Genomic DNA, 23,143 nt, shown 5'->3' on the forward strand with positions numbered 1-23,143 from the left:
TTCTTTTGCATTTTATTTTGTTTGTGATTCCTTGTGACAGGCACATGTTTTTTATCCAAATCAGGAAGAAGACTGAATTCAATAGAGAGGTTAAGAGTTTGATACGAAAACGAGGTGATTTTTTTTCTTCTGGTTGACGTCATCGAGTCAAGTTGATTGTTTTGTATGGTCGTTTTTAGGCGTACCACAGATCAACGACACACTGTTGCATTTCTGACAGTAGGCGACGTGATATAGGTCATCAAAATGCCACCTCGTTCTCTTTCTAAGATCAAAATCTTAACCTCTCTCTCTAATGTCATGGGAAATCTGCATTACTCTGTGTGGTCTGGAGGGGGTCACCAAGAGTGTGGCGTGTGTAATGACGGCATGTGGTCTTCTCAAAATGGCCTCTGAAATTATGAAAATATCAAATTATTGTAAAGTGAAAAGGACTTTTCAATGTGAATTTCACCGAAATAGTACATTGTACTTAATCTGATATGTGATTGGTTGATTTGAGTTCCTGCTTTGTTGGGAGAGAAAAGCCTTTGGCTAATCAGTGGTTAAAAGCCATGAATATCAATTGCTGCCCCAGGCCTACTGCATTCTTTCTGGGGTTCTTCACAGCATCATTTCTGAACAGGGTGGTTATAAGTTGGATCTGAACACTGAATGCTGAGGAAACTGAATTTTGAAGAGGTTGGCATTTTCACAGGATGTAGAGAGGGGGAAGGTAAAAGAAATGCATTACAAAAACTTGTTTTTCAACAGGGTGGCAAAAAATGTGTAGGCTGTAAAACAGAGGATTTTTTTTCTCTCAAAGGGGTGGACCGCCTTGTTAGAATGGCGTGTGGAGTAATTGTTATTTGTACTTGCCTCCTCAAAATGTACATGAGCCTGTTTCATTTCGGTTCATTTCAGGAATTTTAGACATCTATTGTATTGTATCTTTATAAAGATTTCATTTACATTTATATACACTACTATGTTGAATCATTGTACATATGCCTCTTGCTGTTAAGTAACCCCTAAATTTTTAGAATCAAAATGGACTGAAATGTATTGCTTCAATAAATTCATAATTATCTGATTTATGTACTTAATAGCTGTGTTTGTTGGCTTCCTGATAATTTATGCAGGGTGAAAATAAGGCAGTGACCTGTCAAGTACCGTACTTTATAGTGGGCAACGTCACAGTTTTCAAAAATGTTAAGAGATGTACGCAAGTATTTGCATGACGACCACTCATTTATGAAGACTTGGGGACCTTTTTGCCAATCATATAGTTCATATTTCACTTTATCATCTGAGAAAAAAATGCCTACAATGTATGTCTCAATGATAAAGGGTCCAAATCGACCGAGAAAGAATCTGTATGTAAAAATGTACAGGGAAATTTCTCCCCAAAACGAAATGTTTCCCAAGGTCGAAGTCTGGTGTGATGTAGCTGACTTAGTTACATACTACTTGGTGTCCTGTACACTCTTAGAAATAAAGGTTTTTCAGCTCTTGAAAACCTTTAATGGTTTTTCAGCCAGCACAAATATGCACCCCGTAGAGGTTTTTCAGCAAAGTGAAAACCCTTGAAGGTTTTTCACGATCTCGAAAACCATTTGGGGTTTTTCATTTTACCAAAAAACCTCTACGGGGTGCATATTTGTTTTGGCCAAAAACCCTCAAAAACCTTTATTTTTAAGATTGTAGATAAAACTAGCAATTACATATAACCCTGATTTGCCCAAACGATTCCCATTCTGAGTACTAGGGCCTTGTATGTTATGATTGTATGTTATGTGTACGAGACATTCATCGTTCAAGCATACATTGTAGTTCACCAGTTCTTCAAGGATTAGCCTATGGATGATGGATGAAAGTAGAATATTCTGTCTCCCTATTTCCTGCTCAACCAATCGATCCTATCGTCTATGCATCTCAAGGACGGTCTGAATATTGAACCATCCATGGGCAATCGGTTCTGGATCCTGACGACTTGCATCTCTAGTTCGCTGCAATTCTGACAGAAACCGTATCTAAAGTCCCATTGTAGTAATAAAAGTGTCCCCCCCCCCCCTGAAAAAAATTCTCCCCTTCTGTATTCGACGAATTACGGCTCTAAAGAAGCCGCTCGACCGTCAATAGCTCAGCGCCTGATTGTCCGGGTAACAAATGACTTTCCATCATGGGACATTTCAAACTTCTACATCGGGACTAAAAAAAAAAGGACCATGCGAGATCATAAGTAGGGTCCCTTGTCTTGTGTGACCATGTGAGGAGGAATCGAGAGTTCTTAGTCGTTGCCATATTTTGTCAGGTTAGTACCCCATATCTTTGTGAGGCTGCTGCCGCTGCCGGGCCCCGCTGTTCCTTTACGGGTTGGCTATAGGCACCGCCATTTTGGCTAGAGCTTGAAATCTTGGAGCAAGTAGAACTCGTTTAAAGTGCTGTTAATACCAATTTCAAGGCTGGGATGCAGTTCCCTGGAAACAACTGCATACCCCGTGCATACCATCCTTGAAATTTGAATTCATTTTGAAGAAGTTCTAATTACTCCGAGATTTCACATTCTAGCGAAAATGGACCGCTGTCGTATACAAGGACATCTTGCAAGGCGCGGCTCGACTTGACAGTTTTCTGTCGAAAGTTTGCTGTCAGATAGTGACTGTCCAATGACTATCCCGTGGAAGTTGTTCAGCTAGTGGCTGTATGACAGCAATAGATAACTGTCCGAAAGATTGTAGGATGGTCAATTTCTGTCGTGTGGAAGTGAGCCACATAGATTATGCAAGTTGGTTATAAAAGTGTCAGACAGTGCTTTTATCGACTAGCACTTGCTCTATTTTGGGATAGAACTGTCGTACAGATCCGTCGAACAGATCAGTGCGAGTTCAACACGAGAAATGGCAGACGAATTTCATGTTGAAGTTGCGGAGAGTGAATGGTCGCAAGATGCGGTCAGCAACCTCATTGAAGGTTACAGAGCGAGGCCTGCACTATGGGATGTCACGTCTGCCGAATATAGAGACAGGTTGAAGAAAGAGGATGCATGGAAAAGTCTGGCGAAGGATTGTAAAAGAGATAAAGTGCAAGTGACGAGAAAAATGCACAACCTGAGAAACCAGTATGCGCAAGAATTAAAGAAAGCCACCAAGAGGAAATCTGGGCAAGGGACTGACGACGTTTACACCCCAAAGTGGATGTACTACAAGGCATTCTCTTTTCTAAGGGGAGTTATTGGAGGACGAAAATCGAAGACCAATTTGGTGAGAATTATCTTTATTTGTTAATTTTGTTACATGATTTCTCTCTTGCAGGTTTATTTCAGTCTCTCATGTCATAAATGCTCTTCATTCCGCCCACTTTAAGGACGGCTTCCTCAAATGAACTTGTACTGCCACGAAACCTCACCCTGGGGTGAGAGGAAGTACTCTCGAAATTCGTGGCGGATGTCTTGTGGGGTTTGAGCATGACGGTTGCTTGTGAATGGCTCGATTTGGAGCAGGTTGTTTGCTGGCATGCCCTCTTTTCGCCATGCTCCAGGGGTAATGACACCAGTAGCCATGTCTTCCATATCGACTGTACCATGTGGAGCGTAGCGTGCGCGCGAGTCTTTCTTCGTGATCATCAAATTATGTAATGCACAGGAAGCCAAAACGATATCCTCTGCTTTCTGTGCATCTACAGCTATCGGCTTTCGAAATATGCGGAAGACGCTGGACATTATGCCGAATGCATTTTCGACGATTCTACGCGCTCTCGAAAGTCGGTAGTTGAAGATGCGCATGCTACCGGGAATGTCTCGCAGAGGATATGGTTTCATTATGTTTTCCCGCAATGGAAAAGCATCGTCGGCCACAAATACAAATGGTACCTTCATATTTCGACCTGGAAGTACCCTTGGTGATGGTAGGCAAAGGGTCTTGTTCTCAAGACCCGAAGATAATGAACACCTGCCGAATATGCCCCCGTCAGCAACCCTTCCATTACATCCGACGTCGACAAACGTAAAGCGGTATTTCGCATCAACCAATGCCATCAGCACAATACTGTGGAAGCCTTTGTAATTAAAATAAAAACTCCCAGACGCTGCTGGAGCTTGCATGGTAATATGCTTTCCGTCTATGGCACCGATGCATTGGGGGAAGTTCCACCTTTCAAAGAATTCGGAAGCAAGTTGTAACCAATCATCGGAGTCGGAAGGAAACTGCAAAAAATTAAAAAATCGTAACTATACATGTACTTGTACCACAATATTCAAACAGAAAAAATATATATTTTCAGGAACAAGAAGAACAAGCGCCAGATGATACGCCAGATGCAACACTATTTAACAAGGACGAGATCTGCACTCAACCTCGAGGATCACCATCTTCCGTGGCCACACCCAACCCGCCACCGTCGAAATCTCGAAAACGAAAGGATGTCGGTCGTGCGTCTGATGAAATCCTTCAGAAGGCATGTGAAGTTATGTCAAGGGAGACCGATGAACTGGACACATTTGGTGCTTTTGTTGCTTCTGAGTTGAGGGGATTGAAATCAGAGTCGAACCGCAAGAAATTGAAACGGGATATTCAAAGGGTCATTCTTGAAGCAGCTGAGAAGGACGATGAAGACGCCGCAGCTATGACAACCACACTGACGCCCAGCACTTCTCGCAGCTCAACTTGCAGTCCTTCGTTGACGGGATTCAGCCAAAAAGAGCAGGGAAATACAGGCCCGGACGACAAGCAAATTCCGAATCAATTTTCCTTCCTACACATGCTTCAGGATCAGACAAACGTCATGTGTAATGATAAGAATAATTAATTGGTGTCACAGAATATAATAGGTGACCGAACACTATATTTTCCATTCATGTCATAATTATATTCAATTCTATCACATGAGATATTATAAAACATCTCGAGACATTACCTACAGATCTGATGTTAAATAATTATATTCTGTCCAGATGATTTAAAATTATCAGATAAATTTAAAACATCAGATGATTTTAAATCGTCCCATTGAGATGTTTATAAAACATCTTATATATTAAAAAATCTCATTTCATCTCGGCAAACTCCGTATGATCCCGAATGCCTTCGTTACTTTCCAAAAATTACCAACCAATCGCAACCGTGCTTTCATATTTCCTGGGAATTCAAACAAAATGTGGGCGATATTTTAAAATTATCTGTCGGATATTTAATAATCATCTCACCGAAGAGTTATCAAACATCTGATCTGATTTTAAATAAATCAAATAATTATGACATGAATTCAACTCCAGAGAACACTGCCGTGGCCGCCGGTCATACGATTCAGTGGTACCGACTTGCCTTCAGGAATTCCTCCTTGAGTGCCTCGTAAATGGCTTTGCACACTTCAGACACAATACGGGATATCGTTACGGCAGATATACGGAAGAGATACATCAGGCTGACGAATGAATCGCCTGAATTTAGAAATAAAAAGGAAAGTTTAAGAATTTACATGGCCTTCATTTATGAAGTTCTTCATGTCATAATTATTCGATTTATATCACATCAGATGTTTATCAAATATCATATGTTTTTAAAACATCTCACTGGTAATTTTAAATCACCAAGACAAAATTAATTATTTAACATTCAGGGGCCAGTTGTTCAAACAACGTTAACAGATAACGTGGCGTTAAGCCAAACTGTCGTTATCTTTCTCACACTAGTCCTGTCTCACTTGAAGGATTGATACCAAATTTTAATCTGCCATCTAGAACTTCGATAGCAGGGGTTACATCCTGCAAAAGTCAATTCAGTTGTTACTTCCAGTTTTGCCATGGTTGGTCTCGGAAAGATAACGCCAATCTGTGTTAACGCCATGTTATCTGCTAACGTTGTTTGTACAACCCAGCCCAGATGTTTATAAAATTTATCCGAGATGTTTTATAACATCTGATGTGACAGAAGTGAATAAAATAATGACATAAATGGAACTTCATATTACCGGTTATTCATTGAATTTCAGTTATGTCAGTGGAACTGTGTCTGGTTTTTTATTGGGAAATAAACCGTGAAATAAAGCAATATTTGGAAAGTTATCACCTTTTTACCTATTTCTTCTGCTGAAATCCCTCAGTGCAGTACCTCATGTACGTGCTCTATTCATGAGATAGTGGGGAAATAAGCATATTCACCAGTTGCCAGAAAGCGCAAAGTCACTGCAAGGCGCTCCCTCACCGGAATTGCAGGCCGCATACACGTGTCCTGTTTGTGGATCCTGGGTCCAACAAGCACTGCAAGCTCCTCGAAGTCAACTGCGGAGAGTCTCAAAAAATTGTTGAGACGACTCGAATCTTCCAATCTCAGCTCCCGTAGGAGGCAGTGGTATGCACCGTGTTGCTCCCTTCTAAGAAACCATTCATGTACCCAAAGCTTGTGCCTCCTCTTTTGCCTCCGCTCACGCAGTGTCATGTAAACCACAATCGCCGCGGTGACTTGTTTCCTTCTTGCTGGCAACATGCTCAATGAAGACAGCCACGTGGAAGGTAAATACGGCTGTCAGACAGAAACTATCATACAAAACCACCGTACGTGGATGGCCCTTACGACAGTTGCTTTCGATAGAAACTATCTCGCTCGTTTCCAGAGCTCGCAGACAGTGACTATCTGCGATTTTTTCTTCGTAGTGGAAGGGCTATGGATAGTTTTCTGTCGACAGTTTTTCAATTACTGTCGACAGTTTACTGTCATGTGGAGCCGCACCAACTAAAGCTCAACTGTTTCATATTGATTTCCCAATAATTGATCAGACAAATGAGATTGATCACCCTGTTTCCTATTGCATAGATTCTGAACGTCAGTAGCCACATCTCTAGTGGGAGCCACAGCCACATGGGGTTGAGTGTTGTGACTCCTCTCTAAAAATGCTGATTCTGTTGTTCAATGTTGGCATGGCCAAATGGGCCATTCTTGATGTCTGCTTCTCTCTTTCTGCATTCGCGCCACTTATGGTTAGGCTTGTGACAATAGTCACAGAAGAGTTTGCCACCACTCTTAGATTTACTGTATTGAGAGCGCCCTCTGGAGTATGACCTCGGGTGGGAAGCAGATCTGTCATCATGTCTAGTGTGTGACCTGTTGCGCCTTGGGGTTGGTGACCTACCACGTCTATTGCGATCATCAGATCTATCATAGACATTCATGGCCTGAAGCTTTGTTTCAATATCATTGAGTTTATCCATAATTTCAGAAGCAGGATGATCTGTTGTAGTACCAACACTTGTTGTTACAAAGGTGACCTCTTTGGCTGGGTCAACACTGGCTGATTCACTGTCGAAGTAACGTTGCGCTCTGGCAATGAGCTGATCAGCATTGGAATTGTCTGGAAGGGCCATAATGACCGCTGATTGACATTTCTGAGGTAGAGAAGTAATGAACTTGTTACAGATTTGCGCCTCTTGATAACCAATCCTGTTAGCTGCCATTCTAACTTTCGACATATTGCTCACCTGACTGACCTGGTATGTAACATAGGGAGTCAAACAGTTTGACATTTGCATGCATAGAATGTGCAGGACTGAAACGTTGGATAAAAGTATCACGCAACTGAGCTAGATCTTCAAACACTTTTCCCTCTATCCATAGCCTAGCCTCACCAATGACTGAATGAGGGTTCTCTTGAACAATGAAACTACTTGTAACATAGCAGCGTTATCAGCTGGGTTGTGAAGATCGTGGGCTTCAAGATAGTCCCTGAAGGACAAAAATGAGCTGTACTGATCTCATGATCACACTTGGCACCGTCAAACCTAGTGGGAAGGAAATCTGTTTGCCTTAAAGCAGGAGCGGCAGCTGCTACTGCCATGTTTCCAAATCTTAGTACAACGTCAGACAGTCAATCAGGGTAATCTCTCAATCAACACAGCTCTGATCATAGGCCTAATTTGTACAAAAATTGTGAAGAATACATTTAAAATTTACAACAGATCAAACATCTCCAGAATCCAATAAAAGCAGGTTGTACTATTGTCTGTCATCATGAAGAAAGTTCTGCAACATCCACCACACTTCAAGGAAGGGTAGCACACGGTCCACTGGTAGCTACAGTAACTCGAACAATATTTGGGCACTTGTAATCATGATGAGCATTCCAACACACAGATGCAGAGACTTGTGCTGTGTGTACTGTACAGATACAGTCAGTGTCACTAGCGATGTACATCAATGTACAGCGTGATGTACGGCGAACATATCAAAGTCAAACGAACGAAATGCCAGTTCGTAGAATTGTTCATAAAATGAAGTTACTGGCCGACGAGATGTTGAATAATCATACCTTGCAGCGTCTAATATAATCGCAAGATAAGCGTAAATTATGAAAGTAACGAACCTGATCAATCCACCGAAGACGGAAGAATTGAAGCAGTATCGAACCATCGAAGAAAGTGGGAATTCCTCAAAACATCCAGAAACGTGTCCTCCACTGTCCAATCACAGCGAACACGTAGGGCGGTGATGGCGTTCCGAGTAACGGAGCGATTTTCCTCGCGGGAATCACAAATATTGAACGTTGCAGCCTGGCATAAATCGAACACCAAAACTCCCGACAACTACACTCATCAAAGAAAGTTAAGGTCCAAATTTTTATATTTAACATATTTTTTTTACAGCACATATCAAGGACCAGAAAATGCCTAAATATGAATATCCTGTATGACCTCCAAGACACAGTAATCAATTTCACATGTTGTTTGTTCCAGTTGTTGCATAACTTCTTTCTAAACTTGTCACAACCTGAAAATGGGTGTTTTTGGTGTGTCAGTTGACCACATAAAGTGGTACAAAAGTCCATGCAAGTGCTTTTTCTTGCATTTCCCACCAAGCTCAGGCAGCATTTTGACAAGAGAGATGCCTAGATGCCACTTGAGTGAAGTAGAGGTTGCACGAGCCATAGGGATGCTGGAAGCTGGCTTCAGTCAGTGACGAGTAGCTGAGATGATGGATGTGTCTCACAGTGTCATCAGTCGTGCTAACCAACAACACCGGGAGACAGGGCGATACTCAGAGAGACCCCGTACTGGCCGCCCATCAGCAACAACTGCGAGGGATGACCGTTACTTAGTGACTCTTTGTCCTCGCAACCGCTTCAGTAGTGCTCGCAGACTCAATAACCAATTCACTGCTGCAACTGGGGTGACGGTTTCAAATCAAACCATCCATAACCGACTTCACAGAGCCGACATCCATGCCAGGAGGCCAATGCAATGCATCCCATTAACCCCTGCTCACAGAAGAATCCGTCTCAATTGGGCTCGTGATCATGTGGGATGGAGCCACCAGCAATGGCGCCGTGTTCTGTTCTCAGATGAGAGCAGATTCAGCCTGGACCACAATGATGGACGTGTTAGAGTCTGGAGACAACAGGGAGAGAGATTGCAGATGCCTGCATCGCTGAACACGACCGCTATGGTGGAGGCAGCATCATGGTGTGGGGCGGAATCAGCTACGGCCAACGCACTCGCCTCTATGTGGTCCCAGGGGGAGCAATTACAGGTGTGAGGTACAGAGATGAAATCGTGGAACCTTTTGTGGTTCCGTTTGCAGAAAACGCTGGGGAAAATTTCATTTTCATGGACGACAACGCCCGTCCCCACACAGCGAGGGTGGTGACACAGCACATGGCGGATCATGGAATTGAGCGTATGGACTTGCCAGCGAAATCCCCGGACTTGAATCCGATAGAACATGTCTGGGACATGATGGGAAGGAGTATTGGAGCGCTTGAGGTGCAGCCAAATGGGTTGCAGCAGCTTGGTGTGGCCTTGGAGGCTGCATGGGATGCAATTGATGTCAGGGATGTTAATCGTCTGATAAACTCAATGAGACAGCGGTGTCAGGCTGTTATTGCAGCAGGGGGAGGCCATACTCGCTACTGACCATGCTGATATTGATGACAAGACATTTAGGCTAAAATTGTGAAAAAGTTGACACACCAAAACACCCATTTTCAGGTTGTGACAAGTTTAGAAAGAAGTTATGCAACAACTGGAACAAACCACATGTGAAATTGATTACTGTGTCTTGGAGGTCATACAGGACATTCATATTTAGGCATTTTCTGGTCCTTAGTATGTGCTGTGAAAAAAATATGTTAAAAATAAAAAGTGGTCCTTAACTTTCTTTGATGAGTATAGTTCAAACGAATCCTCTGAATCATGGAAATCTGTCCATGATCATGATCAGGCGACGAAATCACGTCTCCTGGGTGAAATCGAATTTTGACTAACACCACATGAAAAACAGGAGATGGGCGCGGCACACCCCACTATCACATGTGCACGACGGCAGGGCAGATCAACGAAAGTCAACAAATTTCTATGAAAATGGCACTGAGTCTTACCCGTGGGTTCTCCACCATGTTACGTTTGGTTTCTTTGGGAGCTTATCTATCCTGCTATATATATATTTCAAAGACGTTGTATCATATTCATACGACTAGATAGTCTTTATTGAAACCCCCAAAACTATACATGAAGATCAATGGACATGGTCGTCGTCCTGTCGTCTCACCTCCTATACGCATGCGTGGACCCAAACGTGGAGAAACTCACATAATAATACAGGTAATTGGAAGTGTAAAATACCGGGTGGCCAAAAACAAACGTTTCGAACTTTGATCTCAAATATCTCAAAACTAATTTGAATTCTGGGGTGTTAATTCAGGGATTTAACATAGAATAAATTGGCTAAATTTCATTGTCATTGTCATAGCTAAAACTTTACATATAAAACTAAGCAGTTGCACAACCCCAAATTAGCTTGTCTGGTGGGATATTTCCTTCTTCAAAAACCACACCCCCGACAGCAAATATTGTGAAACGGAAAGTCCTAAAAATCTGTATTTTTCTTGCCTTGCGATACACTCTGAAAGTTCTACCTTTACTTGGGCCTAAATGGGTCATGTATTATGCCCGGTGTTCGGTCCACCTTACAATGTATGATGTTACAATGTAATATAGATTGAAAACTAATTTTGTCTGTGTTTCCCCGCATCTTTCCCTGGTTGACTCAATTTGTTTAGTTGTCCCTAGTCGCTCGCGGAGAAAATACCTGCCGTCCGTCCATCTGTACGGCCACTTGTGAGCGCGATATCTGTAGAAGTAAACCAGGTATCAAATTTAAAACACCCGAGTGAGAATATTTCTTTTTCATAATGGATGATGTATACTTAGCCTCGTTTTCACCACTGAGGTTTGGGTGAGACAACCCAAACCGGTTGGGTTGGTGCAAAATGTGGAGTCATTTCAAAAGCATTTGAAAAACCGCATTAGTCGATATTTAATTTGAGGTGTTTTTAGAATAGAAATTGATACTGATTGTCTCACCCAAACCGCTCGGGTGGAGCTAAAGTATTGGCCAAAACCGCAGCGTAGCGAGGTTTTGGTCTACATTTTAGCTCCACCCGAGCGGTTTGGGTGAGACAACCAAAAACCGACAGTGAGGTATCAATTCCTTTTCCAGCACTTGAAAAAGCAGCGTAACCTGAAGACCCGGGAAATGGTTGTGCATTTAGTTTGGGACACCCTGTATTGGTGAATACCTGTAGTGCAAAGTGGTTTACGGTATCAAAATAGGTACCGTGCAAATGACTTAAGTAAGAGTACGGTGATAAAAAATTTTGCTTCGTATGTAAGGCATGTAAGGGAGTTGGGAGTGTCCTCCTAGGCATTTCGTAAGTACAGGTTTTAGTGGTAATTTAAGATGGCTTCTTGAATAAGCTGCCTGATAACTTGTTGATTATTATCACAAAACGTCTGATAGATTCTCTGAAACATTCTGTATTATTACATCTTTCAGATATTATTCCTTGTCATACGGACTGCGTCGTACCAGGATAACCAATACGCAACTTGATGCAGTTGTCCGCACCATCTGGTCCTACAATTGATATCTTGGCTACAGATTAGTTCACGCCAGGCTTGTAAGCGGGAATATCTATGTTTCTCGGCAGCGAGTGAGAGATAGCATGCTTCGAGTTGACCCAACATCGGTGGCATTAAGGTGGTGTCATTCAATTAGGAGGCGTCCGTACAGGGTTGCGGGACCAAATTCCTTGTGGCATGTAGATAGGAACCATAAGTTGATTAGGTATGTACCATCACCAAGTCCATTAACTTTTCAGTTTCCGCTCAAAAGAGAACCATTGTCTGGTAAAAACATTTTTGGTATGTATTCTGGGTGTGACTAGAGGAAAGTTCATTTCAAAAAAGGGACCTGTTTGATTCTCGATATATAACACCTGGGCAGCCACCTTGAAATCGGTTAGTGTCAATTTGAAGTAGAACCATTTGTCAGGTGAAATTAATTTTTGGTGTGAATGTTGGGGATGTCTAGAGGAAAGTTCCTTTCGAAAATTGGCTCATTCAATTCTCGATATGACAACCAGGGTGACAAATCAGTTTCTATCAATTTGCACCCTGGCTAATCAGTATTCCCGCACTCCCCATTTCCAAAACAGCATAGTGGATGTCACGTCCACTATCGACATCATTTATAGACCTTTGCTGGAATAAATCCTGCTATAATCGAAAAATGTAATTCTTTACAATAGTGGTATCAAAATAAAAAATATTTTCATCGTGCAATTATGAATGAAGTCCTCTAAGTCTAAACACACGTGCGTGTGGAAAAAAACCTAAAAAGTTCTCAAACTGTTTTTTTTCGTGCAGTAGATTACTAATGAGACTGTTCGTCTGACCAGAATGATGCCAATTGAAAAACTTTTTATACATGTCTAAATATATTTTTTACTAATTTTGCTGATAAGGTCAGGTGACCTCACTAATTTAAAAACCAATTTGCATAATGTTTTATCCTGGAAATGAAGTATAGTCTTCTGCAAAGAAGTTATAACTAAGCTAGTAGGGGAGCCAAGTGCAAGAATTGTGCAAAAAAAGGGTTTTAGGTTAGAAGTGCTATAAACATTTTTGGGTAGGTACATCCATTCTATGAACTGAGGGGTTTGCCTAGCCATCTCTTGGAAACTCTTGTTGTGGACCGTTATGAGACTCAAAAAATACCCAGAACGTAATTTGTGTATAGGAATCATTGAATAATATCATCCGATGAGGTATTGTCCGAAAGGGTTTGGCCTAGGCTACAATTTGAAACAGATTGATAATTGACCACACCTTTATTTAGTAATTTAGATCAGCAGAGGTCAAAAGGTTCTGCCGGAAGGGTTGAAGTAAAAATCTAGGATGTCTCCGCATTAAAAGTCCTGGTGTGACCTTACAAACTGGAGCAATTGAATGAATGAAATTAACAAATATTTTTAAAAGAGTTTGTACCTTATTTTTGATAGATATAGTCTTAGGGTATTTAAGATTATCCCCATTTTGTTTATTGACAAAAAGAGTTTGCAAGAAAAATGGCTGAGCAGACCTATCAATTCATATGTAGAATAGATGGGGGCTACCAAAAAATGTTTAAGCTGGGCATACATGACGAACAAAATGACATAAACATTTTGGTCAAAATTACCGTTGTGTGCATGCATGTGACAAAAACAAAAACATTTGTTCCTGAAGAATTTTTTCGGATATTTTTGACGAAAACATAGATGTGCGCCAAATCTGAACATGGTCATCAGGCAATCATTGATGACGCTCAGCATTTTTGACACGACTCGCTAGTGTCAAAAGGTCCATCGTCTGCAGGTTTCGATGCTGAAAACATGACAAACAGCATGTCCCCCTGGGCTCTTGAGCCCATTGTATATTACTAATTGACCAGCGTTTTTGATCGGCCCCTTTGGCACTTTCAGGCTGCTTTGTTCGGGAGGCCATGGGACATCCTGTATGTATACATACTGTCGTGGTTTTTCTACAACCACCCCGCACCCTTGCACTGTTATGCCAATAATTATAAATAGCTCATAACTTTGTAACGTAGTGGGCTGCCAGAATGCCATTAGCAGGGGCACATTTTTTGTCCAAATTGTTTCGACCACAATTAGTTCTGTGAATATCACTTTGATAAACCTATGTATTTTATTTTATAATTTCAGATGGGGCTTTGTCATCCATGTTGCTAAGATCATTTCGGACTGCCACCACAACATATGGAATACCATATGATCAAGAGTAAGGGCGGATCGTGGAACACAAAACAATGAAGTAGAGACCAATGTGAACGTCAATCGTGGGATGAACAGAGGGAGCATGATTCGTGGCCGCTCTGTTCATAATCAAAGAATTGAAAGATTTTGGCGTGACCTTTTCCACGGTTCGACTAATGTCTATTATGATCTTTTTTATTTGATGGAGGACTCTGGTATCCTTGATATAAATAAAAATATCCATCGTTTGGCCCTTCATTATAATTTTACACCTCGTATGCAGAGAAACATCAACATTTCCCAAAATCAGTGGAATAATCACCGACTTTCCTCAAAACATGGTCATACCCCTCGTCAACTTTATATTGAGGGTATTCTACGTCTGTTAGGTTCAGGACATTCTCATATCGATAATATGTTTTATGACCCTGGTAGTGATGACAATTTGGAGCCAAATGATATTCCAGATTATGGTATTGATTGGGAAGGACTGACCGCAAATGAGGCTGATACAGTTCATGTAGCTGACTCTGATTGTCCACTTTGTGCAGAACATTTTGGTCATTTGCAAGACTCTATTTCGCCTCTTGGAGAACCCTCAGATCGCTATGGTATCAGCATATATTCAAGTGTATTATATTTTATTAGCTCCCATGACTCTTGAGTGAAGTTATTTCATCACTTCCTTGCACCCAGCAGCTATTATTATTTGCGAATTTCATTCAGTCACTGATTGTTTTTTGAAAATATTTGTGTTTGTTCAACATATATTTTTTTTGGGGGGGGGGGGGGGGGGGGTTAGTTTTGTTGGCATGCTGCAGGAATGCCGACCTCTGACAACGTTTTGTTTTGTATCTCACATAGTGTACTTTTAGAATGGTTAGGTGTTGTCTGTGAGGGGCCCGGTTGAGGATAAACGATAATCATCGTCATCGTCACCGTCATCATCATCATTACCATACCTTAATGTTGGAAAACACATACTTTGTCTGGTGAACTTCACTTGAACTTGCACAAATCTGCCTTCTTCTTCTTCTTCGGCGTTCGCTCTGCAATTGGAGGTGATTTTATCCAGGGAGTATTCCTCCTCCAAGTTTGGATGAGCGTTTATGCGTGACACAAGGGTTATGTGCCAATAGGTTTTATTGTCCTAGTAGGTCTGTCTCATGATAGAACGTTCGGGACAGACGGGAACCTAAGAAGTACCTAATTCAACGTACCATGCTTGTTACCTTTGATGCTATTGGTTACACGAGCATTACCACCAGGGCTGCGCTGCTGTGATGAATACATACGTAAGGTCCTTCTTCTGATTGGTGGTCACCAAAGCACATTAGGAACGCCCACCTATACATACAATAGCTTTTTGACAACGTGCGTTGGTTAACTGTCAATGAAGGGAAATCGATGTTACCGATGTTACCGAATAGGCCTTGTTATAGACAAGCGGTCAATTATTGATAAAAGCCTGGTTGGCTCGTATTAACCAAATTGAGTGTCTTTTTTATCTAAGTAGTTACTATGCAAAAGAAAGCGGTTCATTGTTGGACTGTGGCTGAGTAACAGTAACAAGTTATGACTATGATAAGGTGGGGATCCTCAGTCTTTGGGATCTCGATTGCGTGTACCGTTCCATCTATCGCCCCAACAGCATCTGGAATAGTATCCCAGTTGCCCCGCAGTTGTTCCCACTCTTCATCGGTCGGCCATGTTATACCGTCTTGAAAATAAGTCCACAAAACATCTGTCATAAAATAAAGTTCCCTGCAAACAGATTGCTTGCTGATATCAAACATTGCACTCATCGCAACAATGTCCGGATATTTCTTGATCCAATAGAAAAAAAGTAGTAAGCGGTTCTCCACCGACAGCAAATGATCTCGGTACCGTCCTGGCCTGTTTTCCAGAAGGGGCGTAATGTCCTCTACGAGGTGCTGGAAAGAGGCCACTGTCTCACCTGATAGATACCAAAAGTCCATCTGGTGGTTTCTAATCCTGGTAAAGACGTCGTTACCACCGTATGGACTATTTGGTTGATTGGTGAGAACTTCATCAAGTCTTGGAGGCAACGGAGGCGGACGCACTTCTAAATTATGAAATGCTGGTGTAAGCAAAACTGGTGGCGGTGGTATGGGCGGCGGAGCAGCGAACAAAAACATCCTAATTCTCTCCATGGTGAAAGTAGCGTGAGGCCAAGCGACTGCTGGCCAACACAAACCATGGCAATTAAATGTTATCAATAATCAATTCAATTTCGGCCAAAGGAATGATATTTTATTGACCATTTTCAATGCGTGTCTAATCATGTCACCACAGGGATAAGGCTAGACGCACAATAAAGGAAAATTACATGAACCTTCCCATATGGGCGGTCTATTGCCATTGAATGCAATTATTCAGTGCAAAGATCATTGTTACATGGCCGGCCTCCATTCAGAACTTGGAACGCAAACGTACTCCACGTGACATGTGAAGGCCTATTAGATTAATCCTACTACGCGTCCATGGACGTTGATTTTGGTTCCCGTCCGTCCCTAACGTTCTGTTATGAGACAGACCTAGTAGGTCTGTCTCATGATAGAACGTTCGGGACAGACGGGAACCTAAGAAGTACCTAATTCAACGTACCATGCTTGTTACCTTTGATGCTATTGGTTACAAGAGCATTGCCACCAGGGCTGCGCTGCTGCGATGAATACATATGTAAGGTCCTTCTTCTGATTGGTGGTCACCAAAGCACATTAGGAACGCCCACCTATACATACAATAGCTTTTTGACAACGTGCGTTGGTTAACTGTCAATGAAGGGAATCGATGTTACCGATGTTACCGAATAGGCCTTGTTATAGACAAGCGGTCAATTATTGATAAAAGCCTGGTTGGCTCGTATTAACCAAATTGAGTGTCTTTTTATTATCTAAGCAGTTACTATGCAAAAGAAACCGGTCCATTGTTGGACTGTGGCTGAGTAACAGTAACAAGTTATGACTATGATATGGGTCTAGTTTTAGCGCGGTTTTTAGTACAGTGTTGTCGAAGTGAACGAACAGTCATGTGTGATAGAGTGCTTGTTGGCATGGAGGAGATGACCCTTCTCCGGGAAGGGTACCAGCGACATAGAAATAATTATGTTCGCATTCTAGGCCACATCCGGCAAAATGTCAACCGTTTGCCACAAGGGCATTATACGCTAGGCGAACCGCAAAACAACTCCGACAAAGGATAAGAGAAGTTATTGCAAGAGAAATTGCTGATCTTAGTATGCCAACCTGATGCCAGATCCCGATTCCGCTTTTTCTATAAACCCAAGGAACGGCAGCTAAAACAAACATGGCGTCCAGTACTTTTGCTGGACGCATACTAAGATCGTTTTCTGGTGATAATTATTCAAAAACTAGGTTTGCAAACTCCACCAAACTTCTAAATCTTGTTTATTGAAAGTGTTTTAGGAGCTTGAAAACATTTTTAACCATATACACCCTATTATTTCGCGCTGGACGCCACTGGTCGCCACTGGACGCTAAATAGGATGACCCGTCTCGAGCGCCACCCAACGTCTGTTTTTTTATACGACCGCGTTCGCCGACGTCCTCTTCCACAAAAACATGTGAGGGAAGTTTGCGCGAGCGCCACCCAACGTCTGTTTTTTTATACGCCCGCGTTCGCCGACGTCCTCTTTCACAAAAAAATGTGAGGGAAGTTTGCGCGAGCGCCACCCAACGTCTGTTTTGATATACGACCGCGTTCGCCGACGTCCTCTTTCACAAAAACATGCAAGACAAGTTTGCGCGAGCGACGACCGCTTACAAAAACATGTACAGATTTTTTGCGGTTTTCACGGCCCATAAATACCCCTGCATAGGCTGAAGTCACCATTTTTAGACATCCATTATTGGCTTCGATTTCATAGGGTCAGAATGGATGTGACCGTGCCTAACTTGATTCAAACCAGCTGAATGAATGATCAAAAGTGATGATTTCAAGATAAATTGTATATTGATGGACTGTAACTTAGGCCATTTTTTACTGGCTTTACGGGATCGCCAATGCTAAAATTTGCCATTCTAGTAAAATATATCTGAAAATGGGTAGTTTTCCTCATTTTGTGATAAGTGCACACCTCCAAAAAATCTAATTTCCTGGTTATTCTTCATTGAAAAGATGAAGTTTATCTTGATTCATGGGATGTTTCATTGGCCCACCCTAATGTTGTAGAAGACTGTTAGCAGATGTATGAAGGTGGATTTTTTGCCTCCGACACTTGTTTTTTGCAAAAATCTCCTTTAAACCAAGTTAGAAAAAAAGGCCTTCAGTTTAAACAGGGTAGATTGGAGTTTTATATGTACATATTTGAACTGTCATTTTTTGTAGTTGTATTGTGTTGGTAAAGGTGGTTTTGTAGTTTTAAAACCTGTGATTGGTTGAACACCAGTATTCCTGTTGTATATAGTGAATGTTTACTTCATTGTTGTTAAGTGTCAGTCCATGATACCACCATGCAGAGGGTGGCAAGGTGGGGGTCAACCGTTTTTAACGAGATTAGGTATGCAAGATCCTTCCACTAAGACATCATTACACAGCAATTGATGACTCTCAAAAATCACTAGCAACCGAGTTAGGGGCAGGCCTAGTTAGGGGGCTTGTTTTAGCTTTTTTCCCCCTATTTTTTGAGTATTTTTGGGTCAATGTTGGGCACTCCTGCAGAGACTAAAAAAAATAGCTGGATTTTCCCCCTTTGTATGATGGAAGTATTTGATGAGATCTTCCATTCTGCAACAGGTCATTGAGTAACACTTCATACTTTGGTCGTGCTAGGCCTAGTAATTATGCATACCTAGGGGCAGTGCTTAGCCCTTAAAGCGCTGAATTAACAAAATCATATTACCCCTGAGCGCCGAATTAACCGAGCATTTTTGAAAATGATTAATAACAACGTTATCTTTGTTACAAACACCATGGAATGTACTGATGATTTTATACAAATGGTAATTCCCGTCGATTTTTGTGACATTTCCCGCCAAAATTTACTAATTAGGGGTTAATTAGTGCAAATACCCATAATCAACAAAAATATGGCCAGAACATACCTCCATCAGCTTTTTATACCTCCCTTGGTATTTTAATATGAAGTCTGGGTCTAAATACATCGTTTCCATCCGATTCCTGGTCGAAGCATCCGTCTAATTAGTCGTAGCAGCGCTAATTACTCCTGATGACGTCATTCCCGCGAAAATGGGGCTTCAAGTTTTTGATAAAATACTCAAAAGCTTGTATAGAAACTTGAAATTTGTTCGATGCCATTTTGTGCTAAGCATCACTGTCGAAGTACCAAAGAGCGTACATGCACACTCACTGCCATCTCTTAGCAGACAGGTGGAACTAAATGTCTGCTGTCGACGATCGTCGCCTCTGGCGCTTTCCCCCTTATGTCGACGATCGTCGCCTCTGGCGCTTTAAGGGTTAGGAAGAGCTCTCTATCGACGCTCATATCTCCAACACTGCAGGTCTTTGAATGCTGTGGCTTGCACATGATAAAGGTAATGATACCTACTTTCAAAATCAGAAATAAAATTTCCGGCCGCTTTTACTGTTTTCCCAGGATAAACCAAGGAAAAAGTGCTATTTCCCACCAAAATGACACTCATTGGCTAGTGCTGCCACCTTGTGTACACTTGATGAATTATAAAATAAATGCATTATGAACACATAATTTATGCTTGGTGCTGGCCATGAGGATTAGTAGTTATTGTCAACCACCATGATCACCCCCCCCCCCCCCCCCATGCCTAGGCCTACTAACCTTTTTTAAGTAGGCCTACCGGTAAATAACTCCACTTGCATTTTTCCCCCCAAAAAAGAACAAGCTCATCACGACAAATTTGCCCTTGATGAAAGCCCTTTGGGGAATTGGGCCCCATAGGTCCTGAAATGCTAATTTGAATTTCAAATAACATTTCGGCCTTGGCCTACCTGATGGCAACGTAATTGAATAAGCCACATGTAGGCCTTCTTACAGTCCGAAAACCTAAAGAAACCCCCCTGTTGGCGAGGATGCTAATGTTGACCCATTCATTAGCCTGTGTCATGCTGCCAGAGCATGTTGTAAGGGTTGGACCCCCCCCCCCCCCCCATGGCTAAGGCACCTGAATGGCATGTGGTATGACCTACTAATACATCTTTATCAACACATGCAGGGATCATCCTGTTCCTAAGAACCTTGCAGAAGTGCTCATTTCACATACTAGTAACACCTTCCATTGCTAAGGAGCCAATTGACCAAAGGTGCAGTTCCTACTGTAATTACTGTTTGATGAGGACAACCCTGCAGTTGGCTGCACCGTCAGAGTACTGCTATTGGAAGTTTTTAGCTCCTTGGTTGGCGGTGAAATGTTCTCCTGGAGTTGCTCTAGCATTGGCTAAATTGTACATATACATGTACTGGAATGGAGAAGTTTTTCATGAACTGAGTTACGGTACTGTCCAGTCCCTTAGGAGAGATCACAACTTTCCACATGCTACACTTGTACCCGTCTGCAGAGGACAGTGCTGCCACCTAAGAAGCAGGGACACTTTTTTTTTACAAATGGGTGATTTATTTACAAGCTAATATAATGATACATAGAAAAAGGCTATTTTGCAGACAATAGCCAAACCACTACTAACCACTACTAGGGAGGGACCAATACTAGTAACACCTCATTTACGGTACTACATGTCAGGCCCAAGTGCAGGATAGTATCAGGAGAGAGTCGCACTTTCCAGTAGCAGGCTTGGTTGTTCAAAACTGACATTAGTGCTACTAAGTATACTGACATTAAAAATCTATCTTGGCATTTACAATTGTTTACTGAAAGCCAAAGTTCAAATTTATCCCAAGATATCGCTATAAAATCATTTTTTAACCAAGCCCCGCATTTTACCTGATAAACCATCCGCTAGATATACTAGAACATCAAATCTGGATGTCCTTCATATTGCAGGTTATGTTAGTCAAGGGAGACAAAAACACAGCATGTAACAGTTTTAGGAAATTCACCATGTATTTTTTTTAGAAAAAGAGAGATGTATTGTAGAATGCGAACAATGCATTTGCAATCAATGGCGTGGAAAATCTCAGGTCAAGCCTGATGAATGTACATCCAATAAAGTCGTACCCTTTCATTCTAAATCAAGAATTCTTGATGTGTAGCTGACAACTTTCACTGGGCTAATTCTGCCCAGTCATGACTCAAAGACCAACATTTCAGAAAATCTGTCTCCACCCTCTTATCATTTCTCTCTCCCAGCTCAAGAGTGCTTGACCAGCAGTCCTTATGATACTGTTGCAACAACATCACCCATCAAATTTGCCCTTCTGTCCCGTCTGCTGGGTTTTCTAAGGCGTCGGCTGGTTGAACAGAGGAAGAGGCAACAGCGGACTGAAAAAAGATATTGATGGAGAATCAGGTTTGGCTTAGAATCCCTCATTGCCAAGGAGATGGGAGCCAGAATGGCATCAAGGTTTTCAGCTTAGTCCCTCCTCTCTCATCAGTGACCTTCTTACATGTAAGTCAGTCGCTGCAGGCAGAATTAACCATTATTCACTTTGGCTTGCCCCGAATCTTCTCCCCTTTTTTTTCATTCAACTCACCTCTGTATCCATGGGTGCTGGTTCTACTTCTGGTTCTACAGTTGTCACAGATACTCGATGTTTAGCCTCACATCCTTTACACAGAGCTGAAAAGGCACCAGATTATGGGGGTAATGATAATATGATGTGCAATATAATAGTGTGAGGACATGATGATGATGATAGACTTGTTTTGATAATGCGACCGGCCATGCTGATTTAGTACGGCAGTGAAGCATCACCTCCAGTGGCACTGGCAGGGAATCATAACTGGGACTTCCTGATCATCAAGCCAAGGCTCCAATCAACTTTCTAGGAAGAACACAAGTGAAGTGGTGAATCGTTATCAGTCAGTTGGTTTTGCACCAAAGTTAGGTTTAGTCAGAGTGGGTATCATTACAGGCCTACTGCTTCTTTTCTACTTCAGTGATTTTGAGACTGATCCCTTACCTGAGCCAACTGGGACAAAAACTCCCCACTTGATCATGTATATTTCCCCGAGACATCACTCGATGAACTGAACCACGATCTTTTCTGGGCTTCCGACTTGCTTTAGAGGGTTGATGAAGTGGGTGCTGGCATCTCCTTTGCTGATTCCATGATAAACTCAACTTGTATCGGTGGTTCGGGCATATTGTGGTGTCCAGAACTGGAGAACTCATATCAAACACGCCAGCACGAAGTGCTATGAGCTCCCATTCACTTTTGACTTGACTGGCTTTCCTGGAGGACATCCAACGCATCAAATGGGAGTGCACATCCTTCTTACATTGTTTCAAGGGGATCACACTCTTGTCATTGGGGTATGAAGCGTAAGTACCACACTCGATATCCTTGGATATGACAGCAAATCCACAATTCAACTGTGATTTTTCAGGTTCCATTTTCAATAGACTATCACACAATGTACATGTGCATGTACACAATGCATTGTAACTGTAACTGTTGTTGTTGTTGTTGTTGCTAGTGTTCGTTTCCGCCTAGACCGCTAAGCCTCCACAGGGGTAATAAAGGCCTCTAGGTTGTTTGAGGGAGTGTGTGGGAGGGGCAAGGGAGAGGGGGGGGGGGGGGTCACTAACATCTAATATGTAAAGAGCAATCTCTAGTGAACTCACACAACTGTCCTTCTGACATATATAGCCAGTACATTGGGGGATGAGTCCCCCAAACCCCCTCCCCCGTTCTCTGAAAAAAACAAAAACTTGCATAAATGAGTAGAAATACTCACACACAAGTTTTATTCATGAACTAAAGTAAACTAAAGTAATAGTAAATCGAGAAGAAGAGGACGTTTACTTCGTCTGCAATGAAATGTCACAACTGTCTCCGCCGACGTTGTTGTCCTGTATGTTCTAGCCAGACGATTTTTAGATACACTTCAAGACAGTGGCGCCGGTGTGAATAAATCTACTTGCGTGATTGGTCAATGGCTCATGACGTCATGAAATAATTGCGTCAACAACGGGAATCATG

At 42.0% G+C, this 23,143-nt stretch overlaps 1 protein-coding gene across 1 annotated transcript; it reads right to left on the reverse strand.

The window, feature by feature from the left end:
• Positions 1-2,668: 2,668 nt before the first annotated feature.
• Positions 2,669-5,988, reverse strand: LOC135494939 (putative nuclease HARBI1). Its single transcript, XM_064783291.1, has 3 exons — positions 5,947-5,988; positions 5,301-5,416; positions 2,669-4,183 (listed from the first exon to the last, which is right to left on the reverse strand). The coding sequence occupies exons 2-3, from the start codon at positions 5,394-5,396 to the stop codon at positions 3,356-3,358; spliced, it is 924 nt and encodes a 307-aa protein (XP_064639361.1). The 5' UTR covers positions 5,397-5,416; positions 5,947-5,988; the 3' UTR covers positions 2,669-3,355.
• Between the last annotated feature and the right edge of the window lie 17,155 nt (positions 5,989-23,143).

Source organism: Lineus longissimus, chromosome 10 (genome assembly GCF_910592395.1).
Source record: "Lineus longissimus chromosome 10, tnLinLong1.2, whole genome shotgun sequence".
Taxonomy (NCBI): Eukaryota; Metazoa; Nemertea; class Pilidiophora; order Heteronemertea; family Lineidae; genus Lineus; species Lineus longissimus.